Source organism: Pantherophis guttatus, chromosome 2 (genome assembly GCF_059756535.1).
Source record: "Pantherophis guttatus breed Tessera chromosome 2, ASM5975653v1, whole genome shotgun sequence".
NCBI lineage: Eukaryota > Metazoa > Chordata > Lepidosauria > Squamata > Colubridae > Pantherophis > Pantherophis guttatus.
In genome coordinates this window covers 219,979,571-219,994,748 of record NC_142064.1, presented here as the reverse complement: position 1 = coordinate 219,994,748, position 15,178 = coordinate 219,979,571, and the positions used below count along the sequence as shown (strand labels likewise).

The 15,178-nt window shown below is 35.6% G+C and overlaps 1 protein-coding gene across 3 annotated transcripts in view; it reads right to left on the bottom strand.

The window, feature by feature from the left end:
* The window catches only part of CACNA2D3 (calcium voltage-gated channel auxiliary subunit alpha2delta 3), a 563,616-nt gene that overhangs the window by 130,808 nt on the left and 417,630 nt on the right, over window positions 1–15,178 (bottom strand). The window contains exon 14 of one of the 3 annotated variants that reach the window (XM_060688326.2): window positions 10,199–10,216. The exons of the other annotated variants lie outside the window; for them this stretch is intronic. Within the exon in view, the coding sequence (XP_060544309.2) occupies window positions 10,199–10,216 (18 nt within the window). The remainder of the gene's footprint in view (window positions 1–10,198; window positions 10,217–15,178) is intronic. 3 annotated transcript variants of the gene reach the window in all.

Sequence of the window (15,178 nt, the reverse complement as noted above, 5' to 3'; positions counted from 1 at the left end):
GCTTCCATTTCCATGTGTAAATGGTGCACGTAAAACATTTAAGCAGACAGAAAGAGATAATGATTTTTTAGGGGGGGAAGCATTTTATATGTTGTACTATTAGATTCCTTTTCTCTGTGTGTGGGTGTACATGTGTGGGTGTATTATTGTAGAATCACCTAAACAGTCACATAACACACACACACACACTTTAAAAGATGAAAATCAGATTTAAATAATAATAAAACTTTTCAGATTCACAAGACTCCAGGGCAAGTTCTTTGTTCCCTTTCTTGCTGCATTCTTGAAGAACTTCCTCCCTCTGTTCTGAAGCCAGGATTCAGTGGGGAGGAAGAAAAACCTTGAATTTGGAGAATTTCCCCCAAAATGGAGTAAAGATTTAGTACTAAGGTACTAAAACTCTGGTAGTACCTTCTCCGAACTTATCAATTATTGTCCCACGTACTCATCCTTAGAGATGCCATTGCCTTTGATACCTGTCCTTCTCCTGGGGACATCTTCCCTAATTGCTCACTTCTCTCTCCCCACTGACAGTGGTGGAATGTCAGGACTTGCCCTCCATCTCTTGAGAAATTGAAAGCTGGGATGGATCAAAGGGGAGCATGTCTTGGCATTCACACACAGTCCCAAATATGAAAGGAGCCTTACCCTTTAAGGGATATTGTCCACTTTTAATGGGCAAAATATGATTGGTCTTCAGACGTGTCTATGTCCATAAAAAAAAAGTTTGACATATCTACACCTACAAAAAACTGTTTGGCCTTGTCCATAGCAGGAAAGCAACAATGCAGGGTCAGGGATAGTGGAGGAAAGGAAATATTGGGGTGGGGGGATAACAGATGTGTCTATTCTCTAGTAGCAGACTATGGGATCCAGTGCTGGGGTTTATTATATGGATTTTGTCTATTGTGTTGTTGGCTATTTTAATATAAAGCGTGAGCTTTGTGCTACAGCTAAAACTTATGAATTGACTAAGTGACAGGAATTTTCTGTAACTTATGAACCTTCCTGGTTTCTTAATTCTTCTAATTAATCTTTACTTTTGAAACTAATTCCTGCCTATTTTCAATGTTTCCATAACATGTTCCATTCTTAAACCATTTTTTTACGTCTTTATACTTTTTAAAAAAAACAGAATTTAGGTTTTCTTTAAGGAAGCTATTTCTTGTCTGATTTGGGTCTTCTTAGAACCTAATTGTACACAGAAAGCCTTACTTCCCCCACTAGTTTAGGATCTATTTGTAATAATTTATCCTGAGAAGAGTCACTTTCACTGTTTATAGAGATCTTTCTCTGTTTCCTTCTTTTTTTCCCCCTCCCAAATCAAGGTCTAAATTTCATCCATGACTTTAAAATTATTTTTTAAAGTCTGAAATAGATGTTAGGTACTTTCTCCTTGTCTTTGTTACTCATCAAAAATCTATTAGACCCTAAAAATAGTCTGAAAACTTTTGTTGTACATTTAAGATTCCTCCAAAGTTGTCACTCAGCAAGAATCCTTGGCTTATATTTCAGCCTCCTGGTCAGTTTCTAGTTTTTACCATTTCCATAGGAATCTATTTAGCATTCTGGGTGTACATAATGATTGTATATAGGACAATCATTCAAGTGTTACATAATCACAGGAGGCAATGGTGGGAAAATGTTCCATTCCAACACCCAAAGCAGCATCATTAGAACCTGAGACTTAGGGGCGTCTCTAGAATGTCTACAGAATTTCCCAAGCAATCAATAGTGGTATTGCAGAATAATTTGTAGGAGCTCTCCTTGTAAAATTCCTCTGCTCCTATCTGTCTGAAATGTACCCTCTTGAAAAGAAAAAAAAAATCTGTATCAAGAAATATTTTACATTTCTGTTTTAACAAAGAAACAAACCAGTAGACATTCCCCTCTTTTTTTTTATAAGATTAAAAGATTAAAAAGCAAACACCAGAAAATCTGCACCTATGTTTCTGATATTTGGCAGGGTTTAAATCTTAAAAATTCTTCAGTTCTAGCAAACATTTAGCCAAATCTATTCAAAATAATAATACAAAGGAAACTGAATATGAAAGGCAAAACACTGGATTCTTGAAACTCATTTTGGATTCAGCCCCAAGTTTGATTAGGCAGCTTATAAATCTGTCCAAACTAAATTAGCCTACATTCTGTATTGCTTAATCAAACTTCAGATCTGACCTTGTGATGAAAAAGTTTTGTAATCAGTAACCTAAGAACCCATGAGCAAGACTTCAAGTACACCCTTGAAGTACTCCAGAATTTGCACTAGAGAAGAGCTATTCCATCTGTAAACAAGTTGTGTCAATTTGCCAGGGCTATGTTCTTTTACAGCAACGTGTCATTGGTCACTTGTTATTCTCCAACTAATTTCTGGAATATGTAAGAACCAGACAAAAAAGCCAGAATGGAAATACATTAGAAATAGGAACATGAAAAAATTGTTTTAAAATAGTACAAGTAGTAAAAAAAAATACAGTTTTTATAGCTATGAAAAATTCTGTGGAAGCATCCAGAAAAATGTAATTAATCCAAATCTTTCTCATCATTCTTAGAAACTGACATCTTAGCATTGGGTAAAGTTTAGAGCTATCAGAATGGCTTCAGAGTAAATACCCATTGTTCCTAAGAATGGGGAATTCTGATCATACAGGTAGTCCTCAGTCTATGATCATTCATTTGACAGCCATTCAAAGTTATGACAGTGCTGAAAAAATAAACTTACAACCTACACCCAAAGATATGGGAATGCCAGTACCCCTGCGGTCACATGATCAATATTCAGGTCCTTGGTAACCTTCCTGCACTTACAACTGGAGGGGCACTTCAACTCCCCCCATTTGACTTACAATCATAATTGCGACTGGGATTGCCATCATAAATCAGTGCAAGCATAAAGCAGGATTCTGAGGCTTCTTGCTGCCCCATAGGGCAGGGTGCAGGGCACAGGGTAGATTTAGGATTATAGGTGGGTGGAGGCAGGAGTGGTTCGCAGGGATTCGGGAGAACCTCTAGCTAAGATTCTGTGAAGACCCACTCCTGGCTGGCCCCACCCATCCCTCCCAGGAGTCCCCACATGGCCCATTATGGATGCAGGTAAGTACAGAGCACGCACGGAGGCTCAGAGAGGGTGAAAAACGGGCCTATCGGAAGTTCGGGAAGGCTGGAAATGGGCCTCCGGAGCCTGGGGGGCTGTTTTCGCCCTCCTGGAGGCTCGAAAAAAGCCTCCAGAGCCCGGGGAGGGCAAAAACAACCCCCGCTGTCATGCAGGAGGCCAACTAGGCCACACCCACTATGGCCTGCCCACCCAGCAACTGGGCAGAGAACGACTTGCTAAAATTTTTGAAGCCCACCCCTGGGGGGAGAGTTGGAGACAGTTTCTTCTTTTACTGAGGCTCAGGGATGGGTAAGACTAAACCCGGAATGGCTTGGATTGGAATGGGTACTTATTAATAAGCTTTGAATCTTGGTTAGGAACCATAAAAGTGAGTGCCAGGATTGCTGTTGTAAATCAATGCAGTCACGTGATGTTTTGCTTTATGATCTACAATGGCAATCCGAATCACAATTGTGGTCATATGTTGAGTGCCACCTGCATAAAATGGGCTGGCCTCTGAATGAATCCAACATCGTTGTGTTGATCCAAGGAATGTTCAGAGGGGAAGTCAGTGTTCTTAAATCATAAACTGTTCATTCAGTGTTGCAGGTCTGCATCTATACAGATTGCAGTCAAGAGTGAAACTGGAAGGTATAATGAAGATGCAGTGCTCCACAACATATTTTACCTTGAATGCTCAAAGAAGGTTTTCATGTACAACCAAGAGATATAAATAAGTGCTACTTCAAAAAGGGGAAAAAAAAGCATACACCAATCACTGTATTGTAGCATTTTTTTCTTCTGAACTTCATTTGATTCCATTTAGCTTCTTAGTTAACTTTAATAAATTCACTAATGTTTCTCCCAGTGCAGTTTCATGACAAGATCAAGACTGCAAATTTTCCATTCTTTATGTAATTCAACACCTTGAAGAATGGGAAAAAAAACAAAACAAAATGAAGCAAAGAATGATGAATGGTGTGCCTAGATTTTTCAAAATTGTGTTAGGATAAAAGGACAGCATTCTGTGCTCAAAGAAAAAAGAACGGGAACTTCTGGAAACTTTAAATGAACAGTTATTGCCCAAGTCATGTTCTTAAAACATTTGAGAAAGGAAAAAAACCCCAATATTTTCAAACAGAGCAAAATAATTTTCTTAAGGTGAGCTCTCTTTCATTAAGATGTGTAACAGATACAGTAGTCTCTCTGATTTTAGAGGATCAGCACAAAATACCTCACAATAGGAATAAGTTAACACATCTTGAAGCCTGCTGTTTCCACAAATCATGTAAAACAATACCTCAGTGGGCTGTTATAGAGGAATACTTATGACTGAGAGACATGGCAGAAGAGGAATCAAGTGTGCTAATTCATACCCACAAACTCCACAAACAAATAAAATTATTTATTTACTCTAAATAAATAAATATATATTTCATACCTTGATAATTCCTTATTATATTTTAAATTGACCTGGGCATAATTCCTAATTTGGATGGTTCATGATTAATATAATAACCATTTTGAAATGTACCATTTCACATGCAAAACTGTATTAACATGTTCCCTATATTTACAAATCCTGCATGCATTGTTTCATTCTATATTCTAACACCCATTTAAAGAAAGAAAATTGGTGTCTGCTTTTTTTTGGGGGGGTGGTATCTTTTGTACTACAAAAAAGATTGCTTATGTATTTTATAAACTATTTCTAAAATCTATCTATCTATCTATCTATCCATCCATCCATCCATCCATCCATCCATCCATCCATGAAATAACTGGTAATTCTAAGATTTGAAATCTGCCCCAAATTCATGAAAATGTTCTGAATGGTAATTGATAGTCATAATTTTAAAAAGTAACAATTGCACTTTAATTATTTAATTAAATTATTATTTAATTAATTATTTCTTTAATTATGTTTAAATAATACCAGAATATTTACATGTCATATGTATATATATATAAAAAAGCCACCGAGAGATTGGCAATCCAAACAGAGTGCCTGACATAATCATAAAGATAGCTAAAGTGAAAATAAATTTGATACGGACTAACAAAGCTGACTTATTATGGAAGGTTTTTTAGATGTTCTATTGACCAGTATACAAAATTGAATCATAAAGTTTCTTTGATCATTTATAACGAAAGAAGTTTGACTTAATTCTTCCTTTCTTGGTTGATCACTAATAGGGAACTATCTCTGAATCAGGAGGAAACCGACAGATGTATAAAAGGAAGAGAGTTCTAGATTTCTGAAAACAACTTAATCCAAACCAGATGAAAATAATTGAATGTAAGTGGTTCAGCTGTCCTCCTAAGTAGTGATTATTGATCTGAAGTAGTGGACTTCTAATAAACTTTCAAATATGTAGCTGAGGATGCTTTTTGGATCTAGTTCGGTTACAAGATGAGCAGTCAAAGATAGTTTTAGTTGTATAATGACTGTTGCCGAACAAAGGCAACTATTTAACAATTTATGTTCTGAAAATTTCCTCTCTGGATGACTGCCACGCCATGTCAAGGTATATGTGTGTTCTGACCCAGTTCCCCAAACACGACAAACCCTCTGACGTGAACTCAAAAGATTCCTTTATTAGGAATGCCGGCAGCCCTGGCAAAAAGTTTCTCTCACAGGCTAACAATTCCATCCGCCCAGAAGATGAATAGTTGTCTGCCACATCTATTCATCTCCGCCCCCTGCCTTTTATCCCCAGAGCTAGGGTGGGGCCTCACTAGCAGCGGTGGCTCTTCCTTCCCCAGGATTGGCCCATGGCTTTCCACTGTTCTCCTCTTCTCTGCCTTCTGCGCAGCCGTGCATCAGGCACTGGACCCAGCTGCTCCTCCTCTTCTTCATCAACCACCTCCAGATCTATTGACTCTCCATCTGAGGGCTGACTCTGCCTCTCTCTGCCAGCTCCATTCCCTCTTCCCCCTCAGAGCTCCCAGGTTGCCCTGATGCTGACCCTGACTCCCACGCCTCCTCCCCCTCCTCCTCTGATTCGGCTGCTGGAGGGTCTGGCGGCTGACAGGCCACAACAATGTGGTTCTGCCTTTAAAAATCCCATTGAGTCCACAATATGGTTGCTAGATGTCTGTTTTAATCACATTGTATATTTTTTGTCATCTGCACTACCAGTTTTTCCGTTTCCAAAGGATTTTATTTGAAATGCAGGTTTTAGCCTACAGAACCATAAATGACTTGGAGGCAGGTTAGTTGAAGCAATGTCTTCTTCCATATTTATCAGCCTGTATTTTAAACTCAAAGATGTAATCTCCAAGTGCCCTTGCAACAAACAAGTAAACAAAGTAAGGGGATGGCCACAGAAATACTGACCATTTTAATTATGATTCAGTCTGCAGTAGATTGTCCCCAGTTGAGTTAATCTGAGGCATAAAAAAATCCTAGAATAGGTACTAATAAAAATATTTGAGGAGTACAGTCTAGAAACTGAGTGCCACCAAAAAAAAAAAGTAGAAACCATTTTAGTAGCATTGTGAAAACTGTTCAAAGGCAAAAGGACCGAATTGCTGCTTTGAATCAAACCTTTAGATCAAAGAGCTGAATCAGTTGAATGCATTAAATCAAATCAGGTGGCTTGGAACCAATATCATGATTTAATGGACTTTTGCATATGTACACATGTATTTTTCTTACCATTAATTCAAATCAAATACTGTAGACTTGGCTCTTCAAATTGAATCAACCCTTTGAATCAATTCACTAATCAAAATCAGATCCTGGGTGATTTGCACATTGTTAGTTTTCAGTATTTTCATAGCTTTATAGTTATTTTTGCTGCAGGTTTTATAGTTGATTTTATCATACAAGTCTTTCTATTTTGCCTTGCTTTCGACTGAGAAGCTCTAATATTTCATCATTGCAATGTATGTTTGTGATACATATGCAACTACAAAAAGTTTAATATGGCAAATTTAAATATATTCTTCAGAATGAATATACAGCAATTAAAGGTCAGAAATATAAGTGATTTAAACCACCATTTTCTTTACCATTGTACGCCTGATAATTTTGGTGACTATGGCTAATAGTAATAGAAAAAAAATACTGCTTCTTGCAATAATGACTACTTATATGCAAAATGAATCACAGCATAGTTGGCTGGGGAATTCTGGGAGCTGAAGTCCACATAGCTTAAAGTTGCCAAGATTGAGAAACACTACTATATAGATTCAAACAAAATGCAGCACATATTCAGCCACCATATGGGAAAAAGTGCACTTGTGTTGACTCACTCATTCATAAAGAATGCATCAACCTGTGCAGTGAACTTCTTCAAAATGCCAGATGGATTTGAAAGCTTCTCATCAAGCTCCACTTGGTTGGGCAAAAATCTGAATGTTATATTTGTAAGGATTAAAAATGAAGAAAATGTCTTCTTATCCAACCAACCATTTCCACTCAGGGTTTTATATCATGTTCATCTCAGCTACCCAACAGTTACTTTTCCTTGATAATAGATCTGATGGTGAAAATGTAGCGCAATCAAATCTTTCTTTCTGAGAACTGTAACTCTTGATCCAAAGAAGCTGTTCACCTTGCCCACACTAAGTATGCAATTCAATAGTATTGGGTTAGTTTCAGCAAGTTTTTTTTAGTGTTCAAAGAATATTTGTAGGAATCTTGCATTAAATGGCTCTATTGTCAGATATTTATTGGTATGGACATTTTTGAGACGGTAAAAGCCATGGAAGTTCGATGCAGTTCTAAATAGTATGCAAAGAAATATATTCTTAATTAAGAAATACATTTCTGCTAATGCACAGAGGAAATATTAGTGCTTTGAAAAATGTGCATATTTTAATACTAACAAATCATTTTGTTTGTTTAGTTAACACAGATAAAGAAGCCTCTGACCCTTCAAATATGATTCCATTAAATATTCCAGCAACCCTGATGAGACCTGTGGGGAGCTGAAATTCATTAGTATCTGGAGGATCACAAATTACCTACTCTTGAATGTAGCATAAGGAAGAGTGGCAGCTAGTTTAAGAATGATTAGAATCAACATTATATTTTAAGCCCAAAGAATGTTCTGAAAATTAAAAACGACTGCTGCAAAATCTAAAAAATTAATATGGAAAATAATTGATGAAAATTCTTTAGAAGTATAAAGACTGTAGCAAGTCCAAGAAAAGAAACCTGACTGATGAGGCAAATGTATTAAACCTTGCAGTCCCTTAACATTTTGTGATATTGGAAGAAAGCCCATGCTGCTGTAATTTATTTCATTTTTCATTCTGCTCTTTATTTTCTTCTTACCAAAAGTGAGGAATATCCCTGCCTACAAATTATACTCAGTGATTTGGAGATCATTTCGCAAAATGAAGGCATAGTTATATTTTCCTAATATTTTGCAAAAGAGATCATGTGTATGCTTAAAACTTATTTCAGATTTTCTAGTGGTAATCCTGGCATTTAGCTGGATCATTGAAGAACTGAACATAAAGGATTCAAGTAGGAAATAGCTGTATCTCTTTGTTTTTAGAATTCTAAGCCAGAATTCCTGAACTTGTGATAGTATGCTTAAAAACTATAAAACTCTTGTGCAAATATTTCAACGGACAATGTTGCATCTATCATATGTAGTAAGATTTAATACCAGAAGAACTTTAGGAACATTATCCCTCGAGTCTACCACCATAGCTATTTCAAAATTGTGATCATGAAAGATATCTTACTTGCAACATGAAAGAGAATATTTAGCAAACATTTGCTTTGTCACTATTCAGTTTCATAGCAAATGACTGTGAGTGAGGCTAGTTTAAAAGGCGATTATAATTTTCAAGAGTCTGCAATTTTTTAAAGAAAAGGATAAGATGCTGAATAATTCTCAGTAACATAGGGTTTTTTCATTAAAATTTGCCCAGCCATAGCTATTTCCTCTGTAAAAAAGTAGAAGTTTTCTTTTTTGTACAATGAGAAGAATAGTCAGAAACTATTTGTAAGAAAAACAGCCAGTAAAGAAAGTATTAAACATTATTAAATACAATTCCCATCAAATTAAGGCTCTTCCCTAACTATAGATGCTTTAAGGAATAATAATACCCAGATAAAACCATTCTTGCTTCTGTCTAGGTTAAACATAGAAGATGTTATTGCTAAATCTATTTGTCCAGACAGTGTGTGTGTTTTATTGTCCACATTCATGGAAAGGAGATAGCAAGATCAGGAGAGAAGAATGGGTGGGGTGAGAGGCTGTAGTTCAAAAATGGAGAAAAAAGAAATCACATAGACCGAAAGGCCTTCAGACTCCTATAACTGAAATCAGATCCTTCAAGAATCTTTAAAAAATAGAGATTACTGTATTACCATATTAGTGGAGATCCTTGGAAGCTAAAAATGGTGTCCCTAATTATATGATGGCATTCCACTTTGAGGCATTTGTTGTTATACTTTTATCTCAATTACATTTGTAAATTATACATGAAATTGCAATGGGCACCAAGTGATATGTTGTAGCAGCCGCCATTATTATTTGTGAGATCATGAAATGCTATGAAATAGCTCTGAAACAGACCATATCAAAGCAGAAGCTGTACACTAATAATACCAGCACATTGCATGGAAACTTTTCTGCACAACATGTATGTTAGATGCACTCAGAGGCTTTTGAGAAGACAATACAATGGGGACCAGTGAAAGAATATAGCTGTGTATATAGTTCATTTGTTTCTCTAGAATAAATACCTTTGAATGACTTCTCTGTAATGATTAAGGCTACCAGTCCGTAGAGATTCTGTAGAGATTCTCAGTCATCCAGGTCATGATTGTCTCAAAGATTAAGGCTACCCATTTTTTTCCTAAGTCAAAACAAAATGCATCCTTTATTTGCACAAAGCAGTAGTCCACCCTGTCTCCATTTGGTTTAAATTACTCTCATGTTGTGTCTCAATTGTATCTCAGTGGGCGATATGTCTATACATAGAGTCCTGCTCTAATTTAAACAATGTCATGCTCTCCAGTTCACTAGTGTGACATTGTTAAGCATTTCACTGATCATCATTGTAAAGTAATTTCATGATGTAGAAGCGTGAAGAGTTGGTGATTTCTTCAAGTATTGACTGAAAATAGTTTACCTTTTGAGCCTGAGGAAGCTGGGGAAGGAGGGAACAAGAACAGAATAGAAGAGGCCATCATTATATAATGAATATAATATATTTAAGCCACTTTAGCTGCTTAATTAAAAGAAAACACCAAAGTAATAATGAGAAAAGGAGCTAGCATGAGAAATATTTCTACGTTAGTTCAATGCATGACAGTGGGATTACAGGAAGTCAAGATGACTTTTGTCTGTGGCATACCAGTCATGCTGTTTGTGAAAATGCTTTCATGCTATAAGGAAGAACTTTCCCCAAAGAATGGAGAAATGTACATTCACACAAACAATCCGGCACAGATCCCCTGAAGCCAGCCTTTTATAAAATCCTTAGGAAAATTCATTCTGATCAATGTATCCTTTAATTTGCTTAGGTATAATGGCCTGTGATGTTTAAACACAAGTATGTGCTGCATAGGTGTGACACAAGAATGGTTTTGTCAGTGGAAGCTGTGGAAGCTTAGCATCCTATTATATCTGACTGTTCTGTTGAAACTACTGAATCCCTTTGAAACGTTTGACTTTGGCTAGATCATTTTGTTAGAATATATATACATAACTGAAAAATGGATTCCTCCAGGCATTTTCATTGTATCAGGAACTCTTAAAAAATCTATTAGAAGTACGTAATGTAATTAAAAGTGCATACTATTACCTAAAAAAGTCATATTACATTTCATAATACCTATGAAAAATGGCATTTCTCTATCTTCAACAGAATTGACTACATAAAGCAATAATATACTATTCCCTGCTCCCAGCTTCTGTTTTCCTTAGAACTCAGTTCCCAACCATGAATCATGGATAGAATAAGAAGAAATTTACAATATTGTACAGTACAATTTTATTGTGATCAATTACCAGTCACTAGAAATATACATTTACCCAAAAGAAAGAAAAAAGAAACTATTAGACTTCTACACTGCATTGTAGTTATGATTTTTTGAAAAATTCTTTTCACTACAATCTGTTATAGAGTAATAGCAGTATGTCTTTGGAGATTCTCAGTCAACCAGGTCATGCTTGTCCCAAAGGTGCTTTTTCAAGAGGCAACCAGACTTTCTGTTTTTTCTTTGAAGATGTTTTGCTTCTCATCGATTGGATGAGAAGCAAAACGACTTCAATGAAAAACAGAAAATCCAGTTGCCTCTTGAAAAACACCTTTGGGACAGTAATAGCAGTAATAGTAGTAGTAGTAGTAATAATAGTAGTGAATTTATTATAACTTCATTTTAGAACAGTAGTATAATATGTGATATATTGTACAAAGCATAAAGGAACCACTCTCTCTTTTAAAACAGCCTATCCTCAGATAGCTTTTTTCTAAGCTTTCGAAGAGTTGTGAAAATTATTCAAGGATAAGTAAAGACCGTCCTATTCCTGAAATATGGTACATCAGATTGGGCATTATTAGCCATCATAACTAGTTTTAATTGCTAAATTTGTTGTAGGCTACTCAATATAGCAGTAATATATAAAGCAAAGTAAATAAAATGAAATGAAATTTGGAGGTCTTTCTAAAGTTACAACATTAATCTGAACCAAAAGCCATACAAGGCTAAATCTACAACTTCACCTTGGCCTGAGACCTAGATAGTCTGACAGTCTAAAATTTCTTTATAATTTTAAAAGACAACAAAATAAGAACAGCCATTTGAAAACTTGTATAAAGGAATATATTTGCCCTCCCCTTGAAAGAGTCTACACATTCAGCTTTAGAGTCCCCAAGGTAGTCAATAATGTGGATGGTCACATCATAAAAGGGCAGGACTGCATTTGTTTGATATCTGCCTATGTTGGTCTACATGTACAAAAATGCTTCTCCTTGGATACTTTGTGGAAATATGACAATAGTACAGTTTGGAATCTAAACTGGTGGATACCTTCCTTAATCCTGGACTAAAAAGCCATAATAGAAAAGAATCAGTTTTCTTAGTGGAAGATATCAAGGGGAAAAACTTTTGAGTGCTGACCAACTTTAAAGCTCAGCTAGCCGCCTGCTGTAAGACTCAATCAAATATCTTTTCTATTTCACAGGATTTAAGTCCCTCTGCACAATATGGGGCAGCATATTTCCATCCTGATTTCCTTCCCAATGATACTAGAAACAAAACTAAACAAGATTTAAGCCATCAATTTTTTAAAAAAAATATTTTAGTAAGGTTAGATGAGTCCTGACAAAGACAGAGGGCAATTTAGTTCCCATTTAGATGTGCAGCAGGAAAGACTCAAGATTTTCATTGAAAAGATATTCTGGAATATTCAACTTCCAAATCTGGCCACAAAGTCTCCCCTTGGGGTTTGAAAAAAGCAATTTCAGCTTTTGTATACATTTTAGCTGTGATTCATATCCAATGCTTGAAGGAAAAGGGAAGAAATATATATGTTAGTACAATTTGCTCCTGTTTGCTAAACATTCATTAAGGGTGCACATATCGGAATAGAAATTAATTGAATTTGACTCAGTTTTTCATTTGAGAACATGAATTTCTCTGCCATTATTTTGCATTTCAGCTCCTAGAATTCACAAGCAACACAGACATTCTGGAGGCTCTATAAAATGTAACAAGAATTTAGTCTTTAAATACTTGGATGCAAAAAAAGTTTTTGTAAAGGTTTTGTAACTGTAAAGTTTTTGTCAGCCCTCGGAGATAATCTAGGTCAGGAAACAGAGTCATAAGGTTGATTTTGGAGCTATGCTGATGACAGTTAGCATTTCTCATCCTTGGCCACTTGAAGATGCATGGACTTCAGTTCCATGAACACTGGAAGGTGAGGTCCGTGGATCTTAAAGCCTATCTATCTATCTATCTATCTATCTATCTATCTATCTATCTATCTATCTTTGTCTGTCTGTCTGTCTGTCTGTCTGTCTGTCTGTCTGTCTGTCTGTCTAATTTCATATTTCTTAACTGCCCATCTTTTCAAGTTCATCTCTATGACTCTCTATAGCTTTCGATATCACCAGATATAGGATTTATTGTCTTCCTCTTTATTACCACTACCTACTAGTATTACTAACACTTTGTTTCTATCCAAACCAGATGAAAAAAAGAGATATGCACATCTCCCTACATGCCTTTCTTAGAAATGAAATATATTTTATAGAATTAAGTGGGCTTTTATAAATTTTGCTTTAAAATTAAGGGTTATTTACAACAGTAGTAATTACAGTAAATAAACACATAAAACAATAGGAATAGGAATAGCAGTTAAGCACTTATTTACTGCTCCATAATACTTTATAGCATCTTCTGAGTGGCTTACAGTGCCAGCATATTGCCCCCAGCAATCTGGCTCATTTTATCAACCTTGGGAAGATGGAGGGTTGAGTCCACCTTGAGTCTCATCAGGATCAAACTCCAGGCTGTGGGCAGAGTTAGCCTGCAATACTGCATTCCAACCACTGTACCATCAGGGCTCATATAATTCATTATTTAGTCTTGAAACTGTCATATCAAATGTCATCATAATGACTATATGTACAATTGGTGATATCACCCAAATGTTTTTACATCCTGTTACAGTGCTGATTAATTCATCAGCTGTCCCCATGGCTCAGCTTGGCAGGATATAAGTAGCTGCAAATTAAATAATCAAAGCTGTAAATGACCCATTTCCTCTTTTCTTTCTATGTAATGAAAATTACTTTTCATATTTTTACAGAGGCCAAAGTATTTAAAGTCATCTGTTTCTCTTGTCTGTATCATTTTTAACTCAGATTTTTAACTCAGATAGTCTGCAGTTCACATTAACATAATGTCACTCAGGTCATATCTCCATATGTTACAACCATTGTTTTAAATAATTTCTTTGATAATTACCATTATTAAGCTACATAAATATTCACCAGAAGTAATTTATAGGGCTGGAGCTAAAGAATATCTTGGAAGTTACATAGTTTTCAATGAGATATGTAGAGAACTGTATTTGGGATTATACCCCTCTCTTTCCCAAATAATTGCAAGAGAACTGTGAATAGTTCTCTTGTGAACTGTGAATACTGTACTGGAGAATTAAAATGAACTCAGAGACATTATCATAGAAAGTTCTTTTTCTTGACTGATTTCATATGGCTGTACCTATACAAGGTTCTGGTTCTATACTTTAGCTACCTTAATCAGTAGTTCATTTATTTCTGAAATAAAATGTAAAGGCTGGCCATTAAAGAAAAACATTTCATTAAATTTACTTTTGCTAATATTTAGAAATAATTATATTTTATCAAAATGGATAACACTGAAGACCAACTTCAAAGTTTTGTCTCCTCTTTTTTAATTTTTGAATTGGATTTGGATAAGTATCTTAGGCTTTTATGTATATGCTTCCAATGGCTGTCAAAACAGCTCTGAAGACCTTATGCTGAGGAAATGTATGGGAGTCCAATTAGGCTTTAACAAAAATTCTAATGGAAATTACACTTAAATACAACATAAATGATAGGAAAGGCAGGCTTATAAATTTGGCTTTTTTTGGTCTAGTCTTTAAAAAAAATGAGTATTCTAATTCTTTGTTATATTTTTCCATTTATAGATTAATCATTTCTGGAGTTATACAACATTGTAAAATGACAGAAGCATTTTTAGTGTAATAAATACCTTATTTATTTATTTATTTATTTATTTATTTATTTATTTATTTATTTATTTATTTATTTATTTTTGAATTTGTATACCGCCCTTCTCCCTGAGGACTCAGGGCGGTGAACAGCCAAATAAAAACATCAAATACAAATATTAAAATACAGTTAAAAAATATATATAAATTTGGCCCCATTAATTAAAACAATAAACCAAACAATTAAAAAACATGTAAAAAGAATTAGGCCAGCCCGGCTTGTTGGAAAAGGAAGGTTTTAAGGGCACGGCGGAAGGCACTGAGGTCATGGATTCTCCTTATCTCAGGGGGCAACTGATTCCAGAGGGTGGGAGCCCCCACAGAGAAGGCCCTCCCCCTGGGG